The sequence below is a fragment of the Nansenia antarctica genome (genome assembly GCF_963989245.1).
Source record: "Nansenia antarctica genome assembly, chromosome: 10".
Taxonomy (NCBI): Eukaryota; Metazoa; Chordata; class Actinopteri; order Argentiniformes; family Microstomatidae; genus Nansenia; species Nansenia antarctica.
In genome coordinates this window covers 18,763,136-18,787,665 of record NC_137680.1, presented here as the reverse complement: position 1 = coordinate 18,787,665, position 24,530 = coordinate 18,763,136, and the positions used below count along the sequence as shown (strand labels likewise).

Sequence of the window (24,530 nt, the reverse complement as noted above, 5' to 3'; positions counted from 1 at the left end):
AACCAGAGGATAGAATAGTTTAGCATTAGTGGTCCTTCCCTTGCGGAGAGAGAGGGTCAGCAGATCAGCAGAGAGACTGTTAGAAGCATTGAAGCCGTGGGAAGCCAGAATCACAATCTCCTTGTGTTTCCCCTTGTTTGTGTTAAGCGGTGCAGACAGTGGCGGTTGTCGGAAGCTCTGGGAGACCGAAATTGCGGGCAGGGAAACTCCACTCTGGACACAGTCACTGTTGGCCCCCCAACAAACCTCAAGTATGGCTTTTGAGACTCATTCCGTTGGCCCGGAGACTCTGAAAAACCCAAAAGGTCTGCTCGTGTGGTGACAATACAAATGCTTGGCTTAGGTCGACCTATAGTTCGCTGGACCAGAGCGGTTTCAAACACTTTTCTCAGAGCGTGGTTTTTTAGAGGTTTTTTCTTCTACTATTACAGCGGTGGAATCACTTAAATCATCTTTCTACTATGCTGTCTACTGCCAGACAGTTTCATGGGAGTTTGCAGTCAGATTTTCTGTATGGTATGTAATCAAAGAGGAGCTGGTAGAGAGAGAGGAAGCTGATGGAGAAGCCGTTATGCGTGTGTGTGTGTGTGTGTGTGTGTGTGTGTGTGTGTGTGTGTGTGCAGCTGGACACACCGCGTTAACGAGGCAGGGCTGACTCATCTCGCTCCGGCCCAGACTGTGTCTGCGGTGATGGTCAGTCACATCTCTGAGATTCTCCCCTCTCTTCAGGAGCGGGGGACCCTAGCAGCTAACCTAGAGGTGGTCCAACTGACCTCTCCCAACAGGAAGGTAACAGAGCTACCGTTCAGGAACATTGGTCATACAAAGATATACATTGTTGCTTGTGTTATTTATTTGACTTTTATGGATGTCTGGATATGTATAATGTTTGTATGTATATGTCTGGTATTTGGGGGATAGGGAATATATTTCAGTTTGTTCTTTGTTGGTCCTGTTTGGACCTGTGATATATTGTGGAAAATACAATAAAAAAAGCTTGATAAAAAAAAAGAAGAAGAAATATAAACATTGATGTACTGCAAAAACAGTCAGTGGGCCTGGGGGGGTCCGGGGGCCTGGTTGAGTTACGGTTTTAGACCACGTCGGGTCTTGAGCTAGAAGAGAGAGACTCAGAGAGCATGGGGGGGAGGGGAGGGGGTGGGGTGGGGGGCGGAGTCTTACCTGGGGGAGGACCGTCTCAGAGGGCATGGGCGAGGGGGACTTGGACTGGTAGGCGTCCTGGGACATGAAGCCTGAGTCGTGGGAGGAGATGCTGGAGAGGCGGGCGGGGGCCTGCAGGGGCATGGTGGAGCTGCGGTAGCGATAGTGTGAGGAGGGTGAGTGAGAGTGCGACCCGCTGGACCGGGAGTCACTACTGTTTACGCTGTTCAGACTGCTGTCAGAGACAAGGTGGAGGGGGGGAACAGGCAGGAGGAGGGGAGGACAGAGGAGGAGGAGGAGGAGGAGGGGGGGGGAGACCAGGAACAGTTAACACTCCACAACCCAATGCAGCAGGCAGGTGACTGTGGCCAAGCCAGTCCAAACTCAAATGATAAACACAAAAATCACACAGGCAGGAAATCATAGGGATCCAAAAACACTTATTGTTGCAGTATCCCTTTAACTTTGGATTCTTATCCCTGGAAATTGTTTTCAAAAGGGATACTGCATAACTGCAAAATGCATACATCAAATCAAAAATACAGGGCAAAACCATTGACAGCTTGCACATCAATCATGCGTAGTGCAAGTACAGTAGAAGCAATCTGTGTCACGGTGATCAAGCTTGGGGACGTTTGATCGTTGAGTGCAATGACAGTTGCCGGTGGCATTCTAGCTAGGATTTGTGGATCAGCATAGCAATATCGATTAAAACAATAACAACAACAAAAACAACCAACAACAATGCAACACATCACAGCAGGCATCAAGGCACAAACTGTTTTGCAAACTAAAAACAGTTGACAAGAACACCACACATGGAGGGACAGGAGGTGGAGGGTCTCTCAGGGAGTACAATATACAAAACATTATAAACTACATTATACACTATATTATAAACTACATTATACACAACATTATAAACTACATTATACATGACATGTATAACAGACATTTTACTGTGACAGCTGAATATCAGGACTGTTCTAAAAATGATGATTACATTTGTACCAAAACCATTCAACACAATGATAACAGGCTAAATATAAATAAATACAATCTTGACTTATATTTTTTAATTGATAATGTATTTCTTTGTGAATCTCCCTAGTTTATTTTTCTTGTGTATTGTGATACAATTGGGTCAGTCTTTTTAGTTCTTAAACAGACAGAAAACAGCACTCTGAAAGGTCTGGAGTCATATGTCACTTCAAAGTATCTTTTCATACAAATACGAAACCCCGTTCTTCTGCAAGATGAATACATCTCCAGAAAACACGTACTGTACATGAAACAAGATCACACAGTCCACTCCATCTGACAGCCCATGGCTGCAGTTCATCATATCTACCACCGGGGGGCAGACAGAGATCAGTGGTAGATAAACAAAGCTGTGTCATGGTTCCCTTTAGACACCTACCTGCACATGCTGGACTTCCTGGACATGGACGTGCTGGGAGACGATGGCGGAGTCTGATAGGACCAGTTGTAGTCAGAGCCTTTCAGGTCCAGAATGACCTATGGGAACAACATCGGAAGCGGGTCTGAGTCAGTGAGACGAGAAGTTATCTTAAGCAGGTTTGCTCATGTGGCAGGAAAGATCAGAATCAGAATCAGAATGGACCACGGTGTAGGCATACAACTACAGACACAAACAAGAACCATATTACTACAGACACAAACCATAGAGAACCATATTACTACAGACACTAGCCTCCTGGAAGGCTGACATTTGGTCTAAGGCAGTAGAGGATGTTGTTCCAGGCCAAGGTACGCTGCTAGGTAAAGGGGGCGGGAGGGAGCGCTGCCCTGCCTTAGGCTCAGCAGGTGACTGTCAGTCAGAGTTGGAAGGGAAAAGACATTTGACTTCTATGCAAAGACGACGGAGGCCCGTGATGGTGGACGTACAGTAGATAGAGACTGCTCTCTGTCTCAGCCACTCTGACGGGACCTACTGGTGCATCGTGACAGAGAGACTTCTGACCACAGCAGGACAGGGAAGTAGCCCTCGTAAAACTACGTGAAGTGAACCAATGTTAACAAAGAATGTTAGCTTGCGATATCTGGCTTTTTTTTTTTTTACGAGGCTAAGGGGGGAGTGGGTATCCTATGTGGACTGGACCTCCATCCGCCTGTGGGTTCAGTATATATCTATATCTATATCTATATCTATATAGTATACGTCAGTAGTCTCCTCGCTACGAACCTGCTCACTGGCAGCAGGCAGCTTGTGGGGGTCCACGGTCAGGGACTTGAGGTCATCTGAGATGGTCTGTAGGTGGGTAATCTCTCCCAGCATGGCGATCTCCTCGTCCTGGGGGCACATAACAACACAAATGAAACAAACAAACACCAACAAAATCTCCCAAAAACGTCAACAAACAACAAAAGGCGTAGTCGGTGGCGACATAGGCAATGTTTTTCTCTCATGTCCTGGGCACAGTGAGGAGTCACATGTTGTGCTAAAGGGAGGAGCCTCCCACGGTGAGGCCTTATGGCGTTGCTGAGTGTGAGGTGAGGTGCCAGGGGACGGGACTCACCACCACGGGCCGCAGCATGGACACGAAGGAGCAGAAGCGCGACCTCTCCTCGATCAGCGCCCTCCTCACCGCCTGCTTCTCCGTCTCCTCCAGAAGCAGGTACTTGTCGCTCACGTCCTGCATGGCGCTGTCCAGCTGGGGCTGGATGTCCCCCCGCCCTGAAACACACCACGCCACCGTCATCACACTGTCCAGCTGGGGCTGGTACCCCCCCCCCCCCCCCCCCCACCCACCCGCCTGCCCTGAAACACACCACGCCACCGTCATCACACTGATGTCCGTCCTCCCCCCCCCCCCCCACCCCCCGCCCTGAAACACACCACGCCACCGTCATCAACACAGCCCTCTCCCTCTCTTCAGGACTAAGGAGCCTCTCTTACCTAATATCACTCCTGCCCTTTGTTTATCATCCACCTCCTAGTGTGGAGAGAGGGCCAGTCACCCCTCCCTCCCTCCCTCCCTCCCTCCCCACCTCCCTCCCAGTGCTCAGCTCTCTGCCTGCCCGCCTGGCAAGCTAGCTGGCGACGGGCCCAAGCTGCCACACAACCCCCTAGGGGCGTTATCTAACTCATTGTCAACAGCCACTCCCTAACAGCCACTCACGACATTCATAGTACCCTGATCAAGGTCAAGCAGAAACCTCAGAAGGAGGATATGAGACTAGGCTAGCCTACTCAATTGGCAAAAACAGGATTTTCACATTTTTGGGTTTTGACCTAGGGCTGTATACAGTGCACGGAGTAATGATAGTAAAAGACTAGGCAGAATGTATAATTTGACTTCAATGAGGAAAACTAAACAAACTTAGATTACTACAGTGGTTAACAAAATGGATGGATATTTCCAACTTAGGAATCCAAACATTTCCACTTTTGGTTTTGCTGCCATTCCAGAAAGTTCACAAAAATGTGAGTAATGTTTGTGTTTGTAGCAGTATTCCGTCTTTGTTTTGAGGGAAATTATCAGCGGAGATGGAGTGAAACCGGACTGGAAACTAAAAGTGTGGCTTACAGTAGAATTGCTCTATAATTTGGAGTACTAACATCCAAGAAAAGCTTTTCAAGTACACGCGTATACAATTATATTATACGATTTCTGGAGAGCACAGCAGCCTCAGAAGAAGGTGGCACAGACTTTAGTTCTCGTCAAGAAAAGCCAACGCAGTGGTGTTCTGCTCAGCCCGTGGAATGCACGCTTCAGTTTTTTTTTTCCCGGCGGCAATTAAGACAGACAGATGGATTACATTGTGTTCTGGATGTGTGCTCATTAGACTTAATGTTGGGAGTTCCTCTGCATGAGATGACAGCCTGGGCTGTTAAACTGTACTTTAGAAGCTGTCGCAGCACGTCTGCTGCTTTGTGTCAATGACAAGGTCTAGATCGCTGCTTCCTCCTCAGCCCAAGGCCACAGACAACTCAGGTTCCAAAAAGGTCATGATTTTATTTTTTTCTTCTTCCCCAGATTCACAAAGACACACAAAGGTATAAAGGCAGATACATCTGGTGATTACAGTACATGCATGCATCAGAGGTTCATGCCACTCCAAGCCCCTGAACAAACACTACACGCAGACATCCAGGAGGTGCTCAGTGACCCCTGTACACACCTCCCAACCCAACCCCCCGCCATGGCAGACCAGTTTTACACCCCTGTGAGACAACATACAGAAGGGCATGGAGAGGACTGGAGAGTTCCTTGACACTGGTGTGATAACAGGCAGGGTAGGAGGACAAAAGGAGCGGGGGGGAGGGGGGTGAGACAGAGTACAGGGGACAGGTTAACTGAGGTTAATCATGAACAACACCCAACTGAACCAGGCTTTGCTTGAGATACTCCAAACTCCAATCGGAGTCACGGCGATGCTGTCATACGGGGGCCAGACTTCAAAGGGCAGCGTGTACGTATGGAGTTATGATACGGAGCTGCCGCTGTCTCTCTGCGTCAAGACTGTGTCGCTCATTTCAGGCGCTAACCGAGCATAGGACTGAGAGCGGCTAGAGGCTATGCTGTGTGCGGACGGCTGCTTTGGTAGGATATAGGTCATAGAATCCAGATTAGAGCTTGGTACTATTAGAAAGGCTCGACCGGCTGATTAATTAGGCTAAGTCTGAACTTCAAAAGCTGAAACTGGGGCACAGCTGAAACTGAGGAGAAACCCCCCCCCCCCCCCCACATGTAGGCTAACCGTAACAGTGTCAAAGGAGAGGTGTGTGATACTGCAGCGGTACTGTGTTAATGGCCTGCTGCACTGACTGTTCCAATCCGCTAGACTTTGTGGGTATCGTGAAGCTTTGGCACGGCCTCCCTTCCAAGTCCATTATGAGATTATCCTCACTCTGCCTTCACATGACCGATGATTATGTCTCCCACAATCGCAGCCTCTCAACGTGGCCAGGGGTCTAGCCCGGGGTCAGAAAAACACACTCACGAGACACCGACCTTTAAGCGTCACAGAAAACAGCGTGAGGTTCTCAAGCAAACTTTCAACAGAGTGCGTTCTGTTGAAGAATCATGTCAGACATGGGTTCAAGGTGAACGGACAGAGCTCCTGAGACAAACCAAAGCACAGAGACGTTTGTTTCCATTGGCCTCTTCTGTACAATTCCCAGTCCCCACTGAACATTCTCTTTTTTTGTTTTTGGTCCCCCCCCCTCCAAACCCACTTGTGACCACAAAATTCTCATCAACCGTTGAGAAAACAGGGCAGTGGAGTGCGGTTTAATCTGAACGTGGTGCATACTCCTGACTGATTGTGGAAGATGGGAGGCCTGGGGGGGTCATTAAGAGGCTTGGGGGGGCGGGGGGGTGGGTGCGGGAGTGGAAAATCAGCACTTTGTGCTTGGCTAATGACTGGTGTGAGGTTCAGAGGCGCTGAGCTGAGAAACAAAGAGCAAATTCAAAACAAACCACGAGGCGGGAGATGCACTGGACCACACAGGGGGGACAGAGAGAGAGAGGGAGAGGGAGAGAGAGAGAGAGGGAGAGGGAGAGGGAGAGAGAGGGAGAGAGAGAGAGAGGGAGAGAGAGAGAGAGAGAGAGAGAGAGAGAGAGGGAGAGGGAGAGAGAAAGAGGGAGAGAGAGAGAGAGGTGGTGGACGGTGGACAGAACGGGACAGCAGTGACAGGGTAGACTGAGTCTCTGGGCCTTACAGACTGCAGGCCAGAGGGGTGACACACTTACCCATGGCATCAGCTGGCCACGACAGGTGCACAGCGGGGTGCAACAAGGTCGTCGTGAGGTGCGGAGAGGAAAACATTTCAGTCAGTCAAGAGCCAAAGCTGCCATCTTAATGCTGCATGCATAAAGAGGCCTAGTCCATTATTACACTATGCCAGTCGCTATTTCGTCTGCCAGTATTCTAAAAGTGTGGCTGAAGGTGAGTGACTTCTACTGCTAATAGACCTCCTAATGAAGACCACAAGCCGGAAAAACATGTTTGAGGAATTCAGTCTAGACAGAACGTAGAGTTCACTCTACACCTGTCAAATGCTGGGAACACTCCCCTCACTGGGAGAGACTGGGAAGATATATTGATTCAAACTTAGCGGAGTGGGTTTTTCAATGTGGTTTTGATCAAGTGTCCAAGCCTATTTATCAAACGTGTTTCTATGTATGGTATTCCTCCAACATATTGCCTTTCTGCAAGCTAAGCCAAGACGATACCGACCCCAAAAAAATTCCTCAAATCGCTCACTTGTTTACCAAGTAAGGCAATGTTTACCATGCTGAACATCCAGGCGGTTAATCAGCGCTCGGGAATTCTCCCTGAGCACATGAAATAACATGAAATGAAGGGCTCCAAACAGCCAGGTACTTTACCATATAAACACACTAATCTGAGCGTTACAACCACAGAAGACTACATTGAGATTCCATTCAAAAAGGTAAAAGCCTGTCACGGGCACGCCCAATTAAAATATTACAACATATCTTTCCACACAACTGGACCTTTCTCACTTGGTATGACTGACTGACAACTTGAGAATGACTTTCATAGATGCTGGCTAGTCCGTTTCAATAGTTTCTTTATTTCCTTTGACGGTGTTCACAAAGAGTGAATGACTGCATTCGTGCATCAGACTTTTTCTAAAGAAATCGCTGGCCCTCTCCTATCTCCACATAAACGCTGACATTTGCAAGCAAACCAGTATTTATCTGGAAAGGTAGACGCAGGCAAACTGAAATGAAAATCAGTTTTAATAAGAGGCAATTAATTCTGAAGAATGGAGAGATTGATTTGATAATGCATAAATGCCAATTCATCCACCATTCATCCATCTTCAAAGAGTTGCAATAATTGCAGCTTTGGCGCAGCAAATAATTTGTTTGCTTGGTTTACTTTGCACAATAGCAAAGATTCGGAAGGTAGGGTCTCTTTCCTGCTTCCATTGTAACGACAAATGAGATGAAAGTTGAACGTTGTTCTTTTCCCCCGTCTTTCCAGACATCATTCAGAGGAATTCATCCTTCCGGATGATATATGACATTGACAGACTCTGACAGGGAACATGCAGTCTTACATAACCGCCGCGGTCTAAGAGCCAGTCTAAGGGCTATTCAGAGGCCCATTTTGCTTCAAGTGCACAAAACCCCCCAGCAGGGATGGCGTTTCCACTGCCCACAGAGTCAGGAGGTGAAGCGGGAGTCAGGGAGAGAGATTACCTTTCTTTGCCTTCTTCTGCAGCTTCAGCGTGTCTGAAGACTTCTTCTTGATCTCCTGTCGAGCTTTCTTGTACTCTGCGGAGGGGAAAAAAGGGGTCGACGTGTCACAGAAATGCTCAAGTTAGGCGCCAGAGAGTGAATAGAGACTATGGTGTGAAGAGGGGGGTGGTAGAGTGGTCCTCTGTGGCTCAGTTGGGTAGAGCATGGCGCTAACAACGCTTAGGTTGTGGGTTGGTTTCCTGCTGGGACCATATATACTGAAATGTATGCACTCATTGCAATCTAAGTGGCTCTGGATAAAAGCGTCAGGTAAAGGGCAGGTGTTAGAGGAGGGACCCACCTTTGGCGTGGTCCTTGTCCAGGGTGTTGGCCCCCTTCTTCCACTCCTCCATCTGCTCCTGTAGCGGGTTGATCAGGCAGTCGATGAACGCCCTTCAGGACACACAGATGAGCAAATTAAAGACGAGAAATAGGACACGTACTATCAATATCAATGTGAATATCAAAAAATAACTACATTGGGTTATTCTTAGGAGTGAAATGTTTCTGGTTAATAGAGCAAACCCTTCAATGTGCCAAGGGACACCGATTCATTTGCAGCGATCTATTCTAATAAAGGCGCTACAAGTTTTTCACAATGTCTTCGCTCTCGGCGGGGCAAAATGAGAAAAAGTTGTATGCATTTACCAAAGCAGACATTCATCAGAGACGGCTATAAATACGTGTCGTTTTACTCATTTAGCTTGTCTTGTTTGCATTCATGTCTGTCAATCATTGACAGGCTGGCCCAGTTTCCCGGGACACGGTGTGAGCCAGGCAGCTGAGGAGGGAGTGCTGCTGGAGACTAAAATTAGACCCCCGCCAGCAGACATTTTTTCCGAGGAGTCCGTAGGCTTGACCACAAGCCCCTGATTTACAGCACGGCCATGGAGACGCAAAAAGAATTTCCTCCAGAAATGCCTGGTGAAATGAGAGAGCTCCGTGTGTGTGCAGTGCCACAGGCCGTGGACCAGACATGCCCCTCGCACTGGAATGCTGGGAAAGAGTCGAATCGTCTGGGCCAGGGAACATTCTGCAGAGGTGTCGCTAATGTCTGAACCAACACACACACACACACACACACACTAACTGCAATCTTGATTTCATTCACATTGGTTGTTTCTATAATGAACCAATGGCATAGTGCGGTGCAACTTTGCAAACAAGAAAATACTTACATTGAAAACTGCCTCAGCTTGGACTCGATGCTTCTGTGCCTCATACACATCCTGGTGAGAGCAGAGCCGATGTCCCTCGTGCCCCCTGAAACACACAACAAACACAACACATCCATATGAGAAAGAATCACACAAAGGACAATTTCGCTACAACAGAACGACAAACGCTGATACAGACGCAGCGAGAAGACGGGGTGAAAGAGAAAAGAAAAGAAAAGTAGAGGTCAAATGTTACGTTTCACATAGTGGCCCGGATTCTGACAAACATTTGTGCTGAGCCACAGCGAGGTCACAGAAGGGAAGCTAACCAACAGAGAACTATCACCTCAGTGTGACCATGACACGGCGGTGGAAATGAGACAACGCATGACCTCATCCTGAGAAAAGAGCCCCGGGAGAGAGGAGAGAGGAGGGAGGGTGTGTGTGTGAGTGTGTGTGTGTGTGTGTGAGGTGACAAAACACGCTTGACAAATTCTTTCAGGGGGCTACCTACACAAAGGCCCCTGGTATCCCCAAAACACAGAAAAAGGACCCGTGTCCAGCAGCTGTACGACCCCTGGCTGCACAGACGGGACACATTGTCCCCCCTGACAAGGACTCCCTCCCGCGGTATTGTTCCCCCCCCCCCCTGCCCCCTCCTGTTCCCGCAGGATACTGACCCCCGCTCAGCGACGGGGCTCCGTAAAGCTCTGTCTGCAGCCTAACGGACCGCTGCCTCACTGCAGACACAACACACCCACGCCTCAAAACACGGCTGCTGGTCGACGGTTTGCATGGAAAAGATTTTTATTTTTTGGGACTGCCTTTCCCTTGCCTTAGCCCCCACAGTCACCATCCCCCCCGCCACCGCCCCTGTGTGACTCACAACGCCAGGACGATTCCACGACTAACTAGCCTAATCCGATTAGAGATTAATAGGAAATAAAAAGGGGCATTATTTATATATTTTTTACAGATCACTTCCTTTGTAAACTGGTATTAATGCTGCAGGAATCCGTTTAAGAGGGATCAGGATGAGGGGGGGATGAGGGTTGATAGGTTTAATGAAGAGGTGTGAGTGATCCCCCTGCGACGTGGCGACGTTTCGGAGCAGAGTGGTTCGGGGGTCCGAGGTCCTGCAAAAAAGAACCAGAAAACACACGGAAGGATTCTCCCTGTGAAAAAAACAGGGCCTCTTCGAGGGAACAGGAGGAGACGCTTCTAAAGGAGAGGAGAAGCCCTTGACGTTGACGGGCAGGGCCATTGTGCGGCGGCACAGTGTGACTCGAGGGCTCTGCGTGAGTGACAGTCTGTTGTGCGCGGCCCTGCGTGGAGCGGGCCCCGGCTCTGCTGTGGGAAGAATGGGCCGGCCCGGCAGGAAGTGACTCGAAACCCCGTCCAAAAAGTAGCATAGTGCCTTTGTCACAGCTTGTCTGAAAGGAGGAAAATATGGGGGGGGGGGGGGTGGGGGAGGTGGTGGTTGATTTTCTAACCCCCCCCACACACACACACACACATTCACCTCACCCCCCCCGTTTGCCCATCTCTGCCCCTTGTTACGGGTGTGACTGTGGTTTTGGCAGGCTGAGAGGAAACCAGACTTAATGCAGCTGTGCACTTGGGTCTTTGGCCCTGGAGTAACCTGCCGACGGGCACGCATGGCAGGAGTGTGACAGAGACGTAATCCAGGGGAGGTTTAAACACACAGCTGTGCTTGCAAATACAACCAACGCGCTTCAGACAAAACCACTCGCTTGACCAACCATATATTAAAACACGCCTATGGCAGTATAGCTGAGTCTAAATGACACTTTTGTTTAGAGACTTAAAAACAAGAGCTGCATCAAATACAAAAGCTGAGCTGAAATAGAGATTCATAGCTAACATTAGGCGATGTCTCGATAGACACAGTCTGGTTCATAAACCTCCCCTTACTTGACAGTGTGTAAGGATGGCGTAAATGGGACAAAATAGCTTCCTTGTTTCTATTTCCTAAGTCTTAAAGTCTCCTAAAGAGCACTCTGTTGAACACGACTTATGAAGCCTGATTGTTGTCAGTCAATCCCTCTTTGTGTCCCACTGGGTCTGTGTCCTCTCCTGAAAATCTGCAACAAGAACCACACACTGAGCTCTCACACACAGCCCACCACTTGTTTCTTGTTTCCGAATCAATCTCCGATCTATGGCGAGGAAGGGCGGACTAGCTGTTCCACCCGGAGCAGTTGGAGCTCTCTCTCTCTCCCCTTAACTGTTTTTGTTTTAGCCCGTTTATAAGTAGCTGTCACCATTAGGCCCCCGCTTTCACTACGGCCTCAGATGGGAGTGCTTGTTATTGGAGAGGGTGTGGTTAGGAGAGGAGATGGTACAAGCCTCCCTTTCATAGGAACAATAACACGATACAGCCACGGGGACACCACTACCTCTTCCTTTCTGTGGGGTGGCCTGGTCCATGTAGCCACGAGTTCATAAAGGAGCTTTCCATTTTTAATCGCGGGGGGGGGGGGGGGGGGGGTGTGTGTAGGGGGGGGGGGGGGGATTATGTTGCAGTGAAACATAATCTAATCCACGCTAACACCGCTCATTGAGAGCAACGGCGGTGGTACAGGTGGGGTATGGTTTCAGGTCATTACTTTTCCATTGCACCCTATTCTCTGAGTGTGATAGCTGGCTCAATATTAAGCAATAGGAGAGGACAAAAACAGACGGGGGGAACTCGACCCGGAGGCGTAGCTCAGGAGGAGCATTGGGTGTTGTACAGTATCTATCACCCAAGACTGGCGCATTCCTAAAGAATCGTGTAATTGTGTCAGATGTAGCCGCTCTTGTAGCCTTCTGGATGAGGGCAGTAGGGGAAAAAAATGACTTTCTGTACCGCAGGAGCGAGTATGGTCACTTCAATTTCAACAAAATAAACAAACAAGCCGTAAAAAAAGCCTTCTTTGGTTCTCCTGACACGACACACACACTAATTTCAGTATGGAAGGGACAGAATGGAACAAATGGAAAGAGAGTTGTTTTGGTAACAGCGGCTCTCCTGTTTCTCACGGCATCCGTTGGTCTCGGCCTCGTCGGCCAAGATAGCAGCAGGATGCTCGGCTCTCGCCTCTGCCGTGATTGCCCGTTTCCGTGGAGACGGACGCAGCATGTGTGGATCTGCTCTTTCAGTGCGTTGCTCCGGGAGAAAACCTTGCCCCCCCCCCCCCTGTTTTACTACCAGCCTGACCGAGCTACAGCGTTCCTGAGAGAACGGCCTCGTCCTCCAGCTGAAACCAACGCCCGCCGCACTCCCTCGAAAAACAAGTCACCTCTTGTCGCCATGACGAGATGAGACGAGATGAGATGAGCACCACGCCAAATCTGAGGAGAAACATCCATCGGCTGAATCGCGGAGAGAGCTGAGACCTGCTAATTGGCAGACAGTTCTGTTTTCATATGTTCAGGTGGTCCGCTGACTCTTACGCTAGGGTGCGAGTGGAAGACCTTGTGACCCCCAGGCTATAAATATACCAGGGGCTCTGAGCTCCGGTTGCCGTGGTCCCTCCCGACCCGCTGATGTATGGCATAGCTGTCATTATTAATAGCTGTGACGTGGGTGCCTGTGATTATCACTGCATTGCAGCACCGCTGCTCTCCGCTTCTCCCTCGCTCGCTCTCCTCCTCAATCTACCATTCTCTTTGATGTGTGTGTGTGTGTGTTTACCACACTAGATAGGCATTGCACAACAGAATAGAGGCAACCTAGACAAAAACAACAGACCCCTCCAACATCTTGACTGAAACACTAATCTGGAGTCAGACAGCTACAACGTGGTAACCAGTGGTGTTTACGCTGATATATTCTCCTCACTGACAGTTAGACTAAGTCACAGGGATTGAAATCTAAGGATTCTAAAAGGCTGCTTTTCCTGTCTGTCTGTCTGTCTGTCTGCCTCTCACATGATTACAAGACTGTAAAACAGCAAACTACAGTAGGACATCCTTGAGAGAATTAGCCAGGCAGAAAACACTGATGAGTGAGATTCTTCGAATGGTTCACTGGGGGGACATTTTGGAGAGACTGAGGTGACAGCAGTCTGTTCTTTTCCTCAAACACCCTCTGAGCTCCTCGGTATGTGACACTCTCCTGCCAACACGAGCGTAAAGGACACTGGGATGGAGGAGGGGTGTGTGAGTGCGCCTAAGATGACTTCACCGCACAGCAATACCCCTTTTATCATCCGCTGAGAGAATGTGATGTGGGACAGCCTGGCCTTTGCACGCCTGACTGAGCTTCTGAAGACTTTTTTTAACAGGAGAAATGTTTCTAAAGACGTGAAATTAAATATCAATGTTGTCCACTATAACACTGTTTGGTGACTACAGCCGTCCGCGTTCAGTAGTAAGTGGTCATCTCGCCGTGGTGGTACTGGAGGTTGGTGAAAACAGATGTCCGTCGGAATGCAGCGATATACAATTGGACCCAACCATGAGAGAAAGCCCCCCCTGGACGTTCCATGAGAGGGGTCAACCAGCTGCTTCTGTAGGATGCCTGCGTTCAGCACTCTAGATGGTAGAGCGGTCTCACTGACCCGTCCCTGGAGACGCGCCGTACAGTCGGCTGTACGTAGACATCAGCTCGGCTGTGGCCCCCGGACTCTACCAAGAAGACGCCCGGGTATGAAGCAGAACGTGATACTGTTGCTATGCAAAGATGAGCAACTGTCCCGCAGCTGCCAGCGACCTAACGCACTCCGTTGCTTCACTACAGCAACACGGACATCTGATATGTAGGGCAGAGGGGCAGCAGTGTCTTTAGTGCACATCGACCACACATTCCTAACCTGATGCAGCTCGATGGAGCGTCGCGGGATCTCTCTGTAAAGCGCGGCTGTCAACACCTTCAGCTCCCTTTTTTTTCGGTTGTTATCTGACCACTTGTGGTGATATGAATATCTAGAGGGATGGCAGAAGCTACGGCATTGTGTGTAGGTATGAGTAGGATTGTTTTACAGCGGTGGTTTTTGCGTTGGAGAATGACCGAGGCTCTTTTGGATGGACGAAAGGAGCATCATAGGGTGGCTTCTTGAGAACGGCCTGGCATGCAGAGCAGATCGCCATGGCCTGAAACAACCATTAAGATCAACTTTCTGGCTAATCTTGCTAACGCTAGTCCTAATACTGCCATAGACAGTCCGAAACCTAGGCTATACTACCGGTGCCAACAACATGAACGTTGGTGACTAGACTGAAGCAAAGCCAAAAGCCTTACCTTGATTACACACACCCAGTAGCAGATCCTCGATGACTGTCAACAATGCTGTAACTTCAGACACTTCATGTGACAGGGCGGGTTGGGGGGGGGGACCATGAGATCATGTGGTGAAAAGGGAGAGTGTCTTTTCTGACCTGATGACATTAAATAAACCTGGCTATAATTACTCACAGGCGCCACAGCTTCAGCTTCCACGACAGTTTTCATGTCACAATCCAATTACGCCCGGTTACGGCTTAGTTAGAGATTAACCCTCTGGCTGCAGTCAATGAACGCTGGCCAGGTTTCAATAGAAACTATTGACTGACTACTTACCGCTGAGAACCTTAAGAGCATTAAGTCATAAGCAGGTATAAGTCCACTGTCTCATAAACATTTCCATGAAGGTGCCCTTATAAGTGTAGTGATGGTGTAGTAGCCATGTCCAACAGGCTAGTAGTTGGTAATTACATGGTATACTGAGCCGAGCGGTTTCCGTTCTTTCAATCCATATCCGCACAGTGTACAGTCATAACACAAACCGCTCAACTGCTGTGACGAGACCAGGCCTAATTACAGAGTTAGTGCCCAGGTGGAGAGGTCAATTTAGGTAAAGTATAACCAGTTCACTGAACTCTCAAACCAGACATGTCATGTAGAGGGTGGAAGCCACCCATAAACAAATGAGAATGACAAGGCACAGAATAGAAAGGAATGACACTAATGCTAATAGTGTCTGTTACAACAGCTCGGCGAGACATCTGTCCTGAGGGTAGGTAAAGTATCTTCTGACTGGTTTAAAAAATATATATAGAAAAAAAGATGCATCAGTAAGGAGAAGCATTCCCCTATTGTTGTTTTTCTTTCTATAGCCATAAAGATTTCCATGAGCCGAAGAAAATGATGCCAACAATATACAGTAATACCAACTATGGAGGACTGAACAACATCTAGGCTACACTTGCTGAATAAATCATCTACGTAACTGGCTTGCTGGAGTAATAACTCCGTTCAACCAGGAGGTCCGGTCTGAATGGTGTCCTCCCCAATAACAAAAACTGGGGTTTCTAGTGGCTATTTTTAGTAACACCCACCGAGTGTAGCCGACAACATATGTAAAATGTTACAGCGTTGGCCACAAGGTCTTGATCTTTAAACAGATCTTAAGCCTGTCATTACAGGGAAGGGCCAGCGTGTTTAGCACTGCAGATAACCCTATGTACGTATGTGCGTGCTGCACAGATGTTGCCCATTCCCACAGGCCGAACCCTGCCGATAAGAACCACTGCATTGCAGCACACAGCACAGCCAGCTATCTGGTTGCTAATTAGGGGACTGGAGCCAGGGGGCACAGAGGAAAATGCATCCAGACTGTGCACATACACACTGATTGGACGGATTAGTCTCTCTCCGCTGCTCAGAGACTGAGGGCAGAAGAACTCCCCCGGGTCTCTGCCCAACCCCGCCTCAGCTTGTCGCCATGGTGACCAGCCAGCAGTCGAGGGAGGGGAATCTGACCTGTCCACCGCCTTGACTGTCAACACCGTCACCTTCCCCTTGTGGAAAGTCTGAGGGCAGATGCTGCTCCTCAACTTGACACTCTCTGTGGTGCGGCAGCCGCAGAGGTGAACCGTTTAACCTCAGAGTTTTTTTTCTTCTTTTTTTTCTTCTATGAGTTAAGCAGAAACAAGATGAGCGCCGGGATAGGAGGCGCAGTTTTATCACGGCTTCAGCCTGGACGCCGTGCGGGTCCCGGCCCTATGAGAGTGAGCCAGGAGGAAGAAGGAAGAGAAGAAGATACTGATGCTTCCTTGAGGGACCCAGTGAACTGTGAAATCTCCATAGGGGGAAAAAAAACAACAACCTATGATTCCTGCTCCAAAAAAACATAAACGACACGTGCGTAAGAAGAGTCTGCAGCCGCTGCTTTTTTTTGGGTTTTGTCTGAGGAGCAGACAGAGTTGACGTGATCGCTCTGACAACCATGACAAATTAGGTTATGCCTGCCTCGGAGGCAACGACTGTGTTCTTTTGACTATGTTTGTAGATACGTCGTGATCCTGGGCCAAGGACGCTCCCCTCTCTTCATTCACTTGACTGTCCTTATCACGGTCTGGGGACCCGTACGCTACGTTTAAGCAGCATCACAATTACAGACTGGGCGCTGAGTATGGGGGTTCAAAGGCCATCGTGGACTGGACGTCATTTCTTTCTTTAAAATGATTTTGAATATGGGAGTCTATGCTGATTGAAAACAATGGTGCGCACACAGCTATGAGCAAATGTACACCAAAAAGAAAATAACTGGTTTTGCATTTTAAGAATTCCATTGACGCCACTCATCGAAACATATGTGACACAGGCGCAGTAAAGCTTGCATGCCATGCCAACCACACGGACACACCCCTCACTGGAACAGTCACAGACCCTTACGTTTGTGGGTCAGGAGCCACAAAGCTATTGCCGAGCTATCGAGCTATTGCCATCGGGGAAACGGTAGCGAAGCCTCAGGGCTAAAACCTAGAGAGTGACAAACAGCTATTTCCCCCAAGCAATCAGGCTTCTGGAGAAATACACTATACAAAAGACTGCCAACTACAAAACGTAACATATTCTAGTATAGTATTATAACTACGGCACACTACTGGATACTCTGCACAGCACTTTTGCACTATTGAAGCCACTGCAAAATCCATCACTTTATTACTTTATCAATGTAGTGTTACTTTTTTACTTACTTACTTAATTATTATTATTGTGTTTTTTGTATTTGTATGCTGCAACGTCAATGTTGAGGAACCAAAGCCAAAGAATTTTACTTCTGTGTACTTAAGTACTGTACAGTAAGAAAATAAAAGCGATTCTGATTCTGAAATGTCTTGAGGAAAGGCTGCGAGAGGAAGAGTGAGGTGATGAAAGCAGGGTAGCCCACATTCCCCCATGGTGGCCTGGTAGGTCACAGCTCTGTAATTATGGTCCTGAGAAGCTCACGTCTCCATCCATCAGCAGCAGCAGCAGCTGACAGTCTAGTGTGCCCCACCAGCCTCTCCTCAGAGCAGGGTAGACAGGTGGCGGCGGTGGGGCTACACGGGCCCGTGGGCTGAGCCCACTCTGGAGGGCCTACATTAGCTGGCTGTATGAACACAGACACACACTTGCTGGGAGCTCCGATGTTGATACGACTCAAGACTGCAGGCCTGACAGCTGTCAACCGACGGAAGGGGAGGAGAGGGAGACGGAATGGCGAAGACGAAGACATACCAGAGACAGGGAGGGGGTTGAGGGAATTTCAGTGAAATTCCACTCCATTATATCGCCAGTCCCTTCTCGTCAATTTGGGTGTTGAATTTGATCACGCTATAGCATTTTTTCCTTGTCTAATTAAACTGCTACATAATTGGCCACAGTGTTGGTTACTGTGGGTTCAATGCACCTTGAAAAAGCTCCACTGTAGGTTGGTGCGAGTTTTCAATTAGAAAACCGTTCTAAGCTGATTTATAGTAGAGTGGCCTAATGGGTGGCTTTGCTACAGGATCTTTTCCACAGCTCTGTTGCGTGAGAGAACAAATTACTTTATTGGCAGACCTTGCCACTGAAAAACTGATTACACCATAATACATTTTCTGTCAAAGACAGGGGCTTGGCTCCCGTCAAAATACTGGAGCGGTGTCGCAGCACACTTGGCACAGATCCAACCTCATGAATATTGTTGCTAAGCTAAGCCACATCCCACAGTCACCCCCCCCCCGGGCAATCAGTACAGTAAATCTCTGAGCCTGAAAATGTTGAGTCTTTACAGGCTGGTTTATGACTACTGGTAGTAGTGGCACACGGGCCGTTTAGCTTCAGTAGTAGGTGGGAGCAAGGAGGAGCATGCTTAAACCCCTAGAGAAATGTAAACAGGATTAAAAGTGTATCTGTGTTACTGTGCCACTGCAGTTGATGGGAACTGAATTCTAATTAGGCTCGGGACCCAAGCAGCCTCACGTCTCCATCACGAGGAGTCTGCTCGGTCACATGCTTCAGGTTAGAACACCAGGAGCGGCGTAGGGCTGCAAACAAACACGCGTGACATTTTAGGAAAAACATCTACCGCTTTTCACAGAGCCGCATCATCACATTTTATGTAGGTCGGTAGTGTCTCGTTTACTGCATTTCTGCCGCGTCTGCTTTCCCTGTGCGGTTTTTACCTCTTTTACTGCCTCTTGTGACTTCAAGTTGAATACGTTTCACGACGTATTAGGCTATTTAGTAATGTGATTGGAAATGAGTACAACCATACATAAGCTATTACTATGTAATGACATGTTGACACAATATGTTGTTGCTATGTTATTACAATGTTGTTGTTGTTATTACAGTATTACTATTCCAGTATAGTGGCAATTTCATGTTAAGTGTTACCATGACTACTAATCAAGTGTATTCGAGGCTTAAGGCCTATAATGCCCCACCATGAAAAATGTATCAATGAGATACAATATTCATTGACTCACTGCATTCATTGTAGCACGGAGGAATTATCATATGAATTCTGCCTGGATACCGTTGCAGATGCAAAACATCATCTTAAAATAGGACCAATAATATGTAGGTCAGAGAGGGATTTTATCCTGACTGATTTCACTGACTCGGAACAGCACTGTAAATGGTGTGTAAGGAAATCCAATTAGTATGGTGTGACATTTTCATTATGAAGCTAAGGACAAATATACTCTTGTTAGACTGTCATAACAGAATGAACTCTAGACTTGAGAATTGGCCCCATAGTATCTGTCTATCTGACAGGACACGTACAGTAGACTCTCTTAAGCAAGGGTACTAAAATCTTGTCCAACTCCTCAAAGAAATACGCACTTAAACGTTTTTATCGGACACATTCCACACATGCCTACTGTCGTTATCAACAGCAAATACAGTCTTAATGCATGAGCAGGTTTCACCTGCGATAACAACTGCTTGCATGGAACTAGATAAATGCTTCTGGAGAAAAGAATGGTTGGAAGAGAGAAAGAGAGAGAGAGAGAGAGAGAGAGACAGAGGGAGTGAGAGAGAGGGAGAGAGAGGGAGGGAGGGAGAGAGAGAGGGAGAGAGGGAGAGAGGGAGAGAGAGAGAGAGATGGAGAGAGGGAGAGAGGGAGGGGGAGAGAGAGAGGGAGAGAGAGAGAGAGAGAGAGAGAGTGTTAAAGAACTGTTGGAGGCTTTATACTGGAAGTGTTTTTTAACCACAGCAACATGCACAGCATTCACTGGAGTGAGCCACAATGCATTTGATGCAGTGAGACACCCCCCCCCCCCAACCATTCCATCTCACTAATGATGCCCAATCTCTAACATCCTGTGAGTGTTTCAGCAGCAGAACTGTGTTTGTGCGCCTTTGGCTTCTCTCATCCGTCAAGACCACCGATCTGCTTTCCTCCACTAGATCATCCCCCCACGTTCCATTTATTTTCTCGCCTCAAGTGTCCCACTTTCTCTAATCTTACCACATGTGACATAGCCTACATTTCACAGACAGGATTATTAGAGACGCTTTTTCGCTGGTCAATCTCCAGTGATGAAGCATCCCAAATGTGGGGCAGGCGTCAGCACACTTTGACGTCTCTGTCCCGATATTTCAACCCTCATCTCCGGATCTCTTGATGGTGGCGCAGGCGGCTGTGGAATGCAGGACGCTGGGAACGTTTTTTTTGCCTAAAATATGCTAATGCTGTGACGCTAATCCTTCATAATGAGCTTGTTAAATGTCAACTGAAGCCACTTTAGATGGATAAAGCTGCGTAAAACAATACATTGTTCCAGAGGAGAAGACAGGAACAGCGTATCGTGGTTGCCCTCAGAGCCCGAGGAGGCTCGTCTGTCTACGTTTGGGCATCCTCGTGCACCTCGTACAGATAGACCAAAGGCCAACCGATAAACTTGTGCTGAAGGCCAAAGGATGTCAACAGATTGGATCACAACAGATCGCCCCCAGGAAGCAAATTGGTCTTGCGTTTAAAGTGCAGCCAAGCTGTGGCCTTAAACCTTCCCTTCACCCACTATCAGGGGTATAAAACACACAAGGAAACTGAATTATAATGTCGATCATCAAGATATTGCGGCAGTTGAGGGACGGCTTTGTGATACAGTAATCTGATCATGGGTACCACTCAGACTGCAGTGGTCAATAATCTATTTCCTGTGTGCAGACAGGAGGCCCTGTAAAAAGGTTATATTTTGAGAATTCGGCCAATACTAACAAAAGAGGTTGAGTAATGCTTGCTCGTAAAAGACGCCAAATGAGAATAAAAACACAGCTCCAAGTGGATAGGGCAAGAACCTCTTCTACTGGGTAAACACCAACACAAAGCCTAACAGTAGGCCAGTGAGACATCCCACTGACTTTTGGAGACAACCAGTCTATTTTGTGGTAAACATTGTATTGACAACACTGCCAAGGTTTTGACTGGATATGCAACACTAAGGTGTTTTAGTCAACATGTTTACAATGTGGGAGTTCATCTCTGGCAATACAATACCGGAAAGGAGGGGGCGAGATCTGTATTTTTAAATCAAAACACAAAGCAATTCCAAGAACACTAATGTCCAATGAGCAGCTCCCCCACGCAGCCAAAAACACCTCACTTCCACTACGTTGGCAGTTGGCACACTGTTCCAAAAACAAACCTCTACTGAACACCCACGCCCCCGCCACTATAAACAGACAACTGACTGAAGGGAAGGAGACGGGTCTGTTCCATCCGACTCCTCCTGAACTGCGCTGCATGTCCTCTCCCCTGGCACGTCGCCCCCCCCGGAGCGGCAGGAGGTTCAGAAGCCATTGTCAAAGACTTTATGATGATAATTACAGGCAGGGCCAAACCGGTATTGACAGCCGTGTCAGCGACAGAGCGCGTCCTTGTTCTGGTAATGACAGGCACTTCCTCACGTTCAGAAGAACCGTCGGCTGTCGGGGAGGAGCTCTGGGGCCGTCCTTGACAAAACTCCATTCACGGAACGCTTAGGAACAGTCAGCGTTTCTGTGAGAACACCCAGAACAACACACCACGAATCTGACTGTGACTTCAGAGACTGAAACGATTACCACAGTCACCCACTCACAATGATTGCATTCTGTTACCATCCATTGCCGCTGCATTGAACGAACACAATGATACAATACAACCCCAGAATAAGCTACAAGGAAAAAGCTACAGGAAAACAACAAAAAACTATCCCACCATAGTAGCATCCCTGTGCAAGGCTCTTCTAAGACCACTGACAGGCATGTTGGCCCTAGCCAGGATTCAGTCCCCACACTAAGCTCTATAGTCGACAAGGGGTTCATGTATCTTAGACTAGAGGCTGAAAACTGTAGGGTAGACAGGGCTTGCGTGGCCCCCGTGCTCCCTCTCCTGACAGCGTTTGGACGGCCTTGTTCTGCTGGCAGATGGCCGACCCAGGTAAGGGACAGACAGACGAGCCCTCAGTGTGAGTGCAGGTGGGGGGGGGAAACCTGTTCCCGAGAACAGCCTCTCAAACGCGAGACACTCCACTCCCCCCCCCCCCTCCACTCCCCCCCGACACCCCATAATCCATTTCTCTGCGGTTTGCCCTTGAGGGTGTAACCTGGACGGAAAGTTCTCTAGATTACAAAACAACATACAGCCCCTGCCATCGGCCTGCTGTGCAAACACTCTGCGCTGCCACCAGCTAAAGCCTATAAGTGAGGCAAGGCAACCTTGAAAAAGAGGGCTTCTTTATAACAAAAACAACCCTCAGAGCATTTCAGGTCAACCTCTGATAAACGGCAGAGTCAAGGGAAAAACTAATAAAAACACCTGCTGTAACGCAATCTAGGCCTACTCAGAAGAAATAAAACCTGACATTGGCAATGTCCAAGAGAAATCGTATGGAACCACTTTTAACCACTGACTGGTATCCAGCTGTTGGTTTAACAGGAGCAAGACATTGGACTAATTGAATCCTACACTGCTTAACGTGTGCCAAATAGACCCACCTCACTTTCCATAAGTAAGAGGATTATGAAGAGAAAATTATGAAGAGGAAAAACACTGTCTGGTTTGAACCGCTATCAGTCATCAAACACACAGTGTTTGCCTTCCAGTGTTTGGCTATGACAAAGACAGCCTGTTCAGGCCTGGCCGTTAATCTAAGACCTTGGGTTAACCACAGAGTGTGACAACACAGAGCAGCACAGAAGGACTGGGTGACACTCAGCGCCTGGGGTTGACTAGAGTCTAGACCGCCAGGCTGGCCCCACTCTCCAACACGTCACAGAAAGATGCCTACTACAAGGCAGACTGTACACTCACACAAACACACACACACACACACTAACATTATATCACTTTGGCTAAGCACTCCCTGATGGTTGTATTGCTCTGCTATTGTAAGTGGTAACATTCCAAGGATATATGCAAACAACTGAAAATGATTTAAGGCCATTAAAAAGTAATTGGTTGGACAAACACATTAGGCTAGTTGGTAAACGATGTCCTTGATCAGAGAGTAAATTAAATACCATTTAAAATATGAAATTACCAAGTAGTAGTTTTGGTCGGGACTCATTTGTTAGAGAAATTAGTGCTTTGAATCATGTTTTGCATTTTCAGTCAGATCACTTGTAACCTATTTCTCAGAGGAGTAAAATCCAAAGTTCACAAGTCCAACTTGGTCCAATGTTTGAACAAAAACAGAAAGCAAATAGGATAGCTTGCCCTCTCTGCGGTGCAGTTCAATTTTTTTGTGACAGGTTCCTCTTAGAAATGTCAATCAAGATTCTAAGTGCTGAAAAGTTGAATACCAACTGAATAACAGTGGAAAAACAGCTGACAGATGTTCAATATCAAGTTGCAACTGAACTCAAATGTATCCCTTTATATAATATATCTTCTATATTGAAAACCTAAATGCTTAGTCTACCAAGTGGCATAACAAAAGCCATCAGTTCATAAATCTTGAACATAGACACAGAGATTCAAGGCCTTGTCGTAAATCGGCCCTGGGACATCCATTGTGTGCTTTTGGCCTATTAAATGGTGATTCCGTTGTCAAGTAGCCCACAGTTTCCCGAGATGAACAGAGGCCTGTTTGACCGAGCCAGGCAGGGCAGGCAGTGAGGCCATGTGAAGTCCATGTGAAGGAGGCCAGTGTGTAGGACCAGCATAGTGTCCCACGACTGCCAGCAATGCTGGTTTCTACTGCACACCCGCTACACCTCATCAGCAGCCAGTTGCCACAGTCCAGAAGCGGCATGCTCACGGCCCCTGTGGTCCGTGTGACCCAGACGAATGGGGGAACTAACATGCATGTGTACTGTGAATGAGGCCTCTTTAAGGGGGGGAGATCTAGCACTACCTGTGGTCATTGAGGGGGAACTAGAGAACAAGGAGAAAGCTGGAGATAATTGGCACCAGCAGGCAGAGTTCTTTCACCATGTTGGGACGTTGGAACCTCTAACGGCCTGATTTCAATTAGCCGCCGGGTCATGTGGGATCCTTCTGGGAACATTTCTCACGGCACACCTCACTCTCGAATCCAAACAATATGGACGTTTTTAGTATCTAGTCTAGCCTTCAGAAACATCACCTTAAACAGAATGGGCTGTTTGTAAAAACATGCACTTGTTTTCAAACAAAAGATACTGTTTAACTAGGCCTAAACGCTGCAGTAATGACGCTAAATGGGATGTTACTGTCGATTGCAGTGGACTCAATAAAAGTCTCAGAGAAGTAAGCCC

At 48.0% G+C, this 24,530-nt stretch overlaps 1 protein-coding gene across 1 annotated transcript in view; it reads right to left on the bottom strand.

Annotated features, from left to right (window-relative positions):
- LOC308166535 (protein MTSS 1-like) overlaps nucleotides 1-24,530 on the bottom strand; it is a 46,021-nt gene that overhangs the window by 6,394 nt on the left and 15,097 nt on the right. The window contains exons 4-10 of the mRNA XM_080540861.1: nucleotides 9,581-9,665; nucleotides 8,704-8,795; nucleotides 8,364-8,438; nucleotides 3,702-3,859; nucleotides 3,368-3,475; nucleotides 2,582-2,679; nucleotides 1,183-1,396 (exon numbers count right to left, since the gene is read on the bottom strand). Coding sequence (XP_080396987.1) covers nucleotides 1,183-1,396; nucleotides 2,582-2,679; nucleotides 3,368-3,475; nucleotides 3,702-3,859; nucleotides 8,364-8,438; nucleotides 8,704-8,795; nucleotides 9,581-9,665 — 830 coding nt within the window. The remainder of the gene's footprint in view (nucleotides 1-1,182; nucleotides 1,397-2,581; nucleotides 2,680-3,367; nucleotides 3,476-3,701; nucleotides 3,860-8,363; nucleotides 8,439-8,703; nucleotides 8,796-9,580; nucleotides 9,666-24,530) is intronic.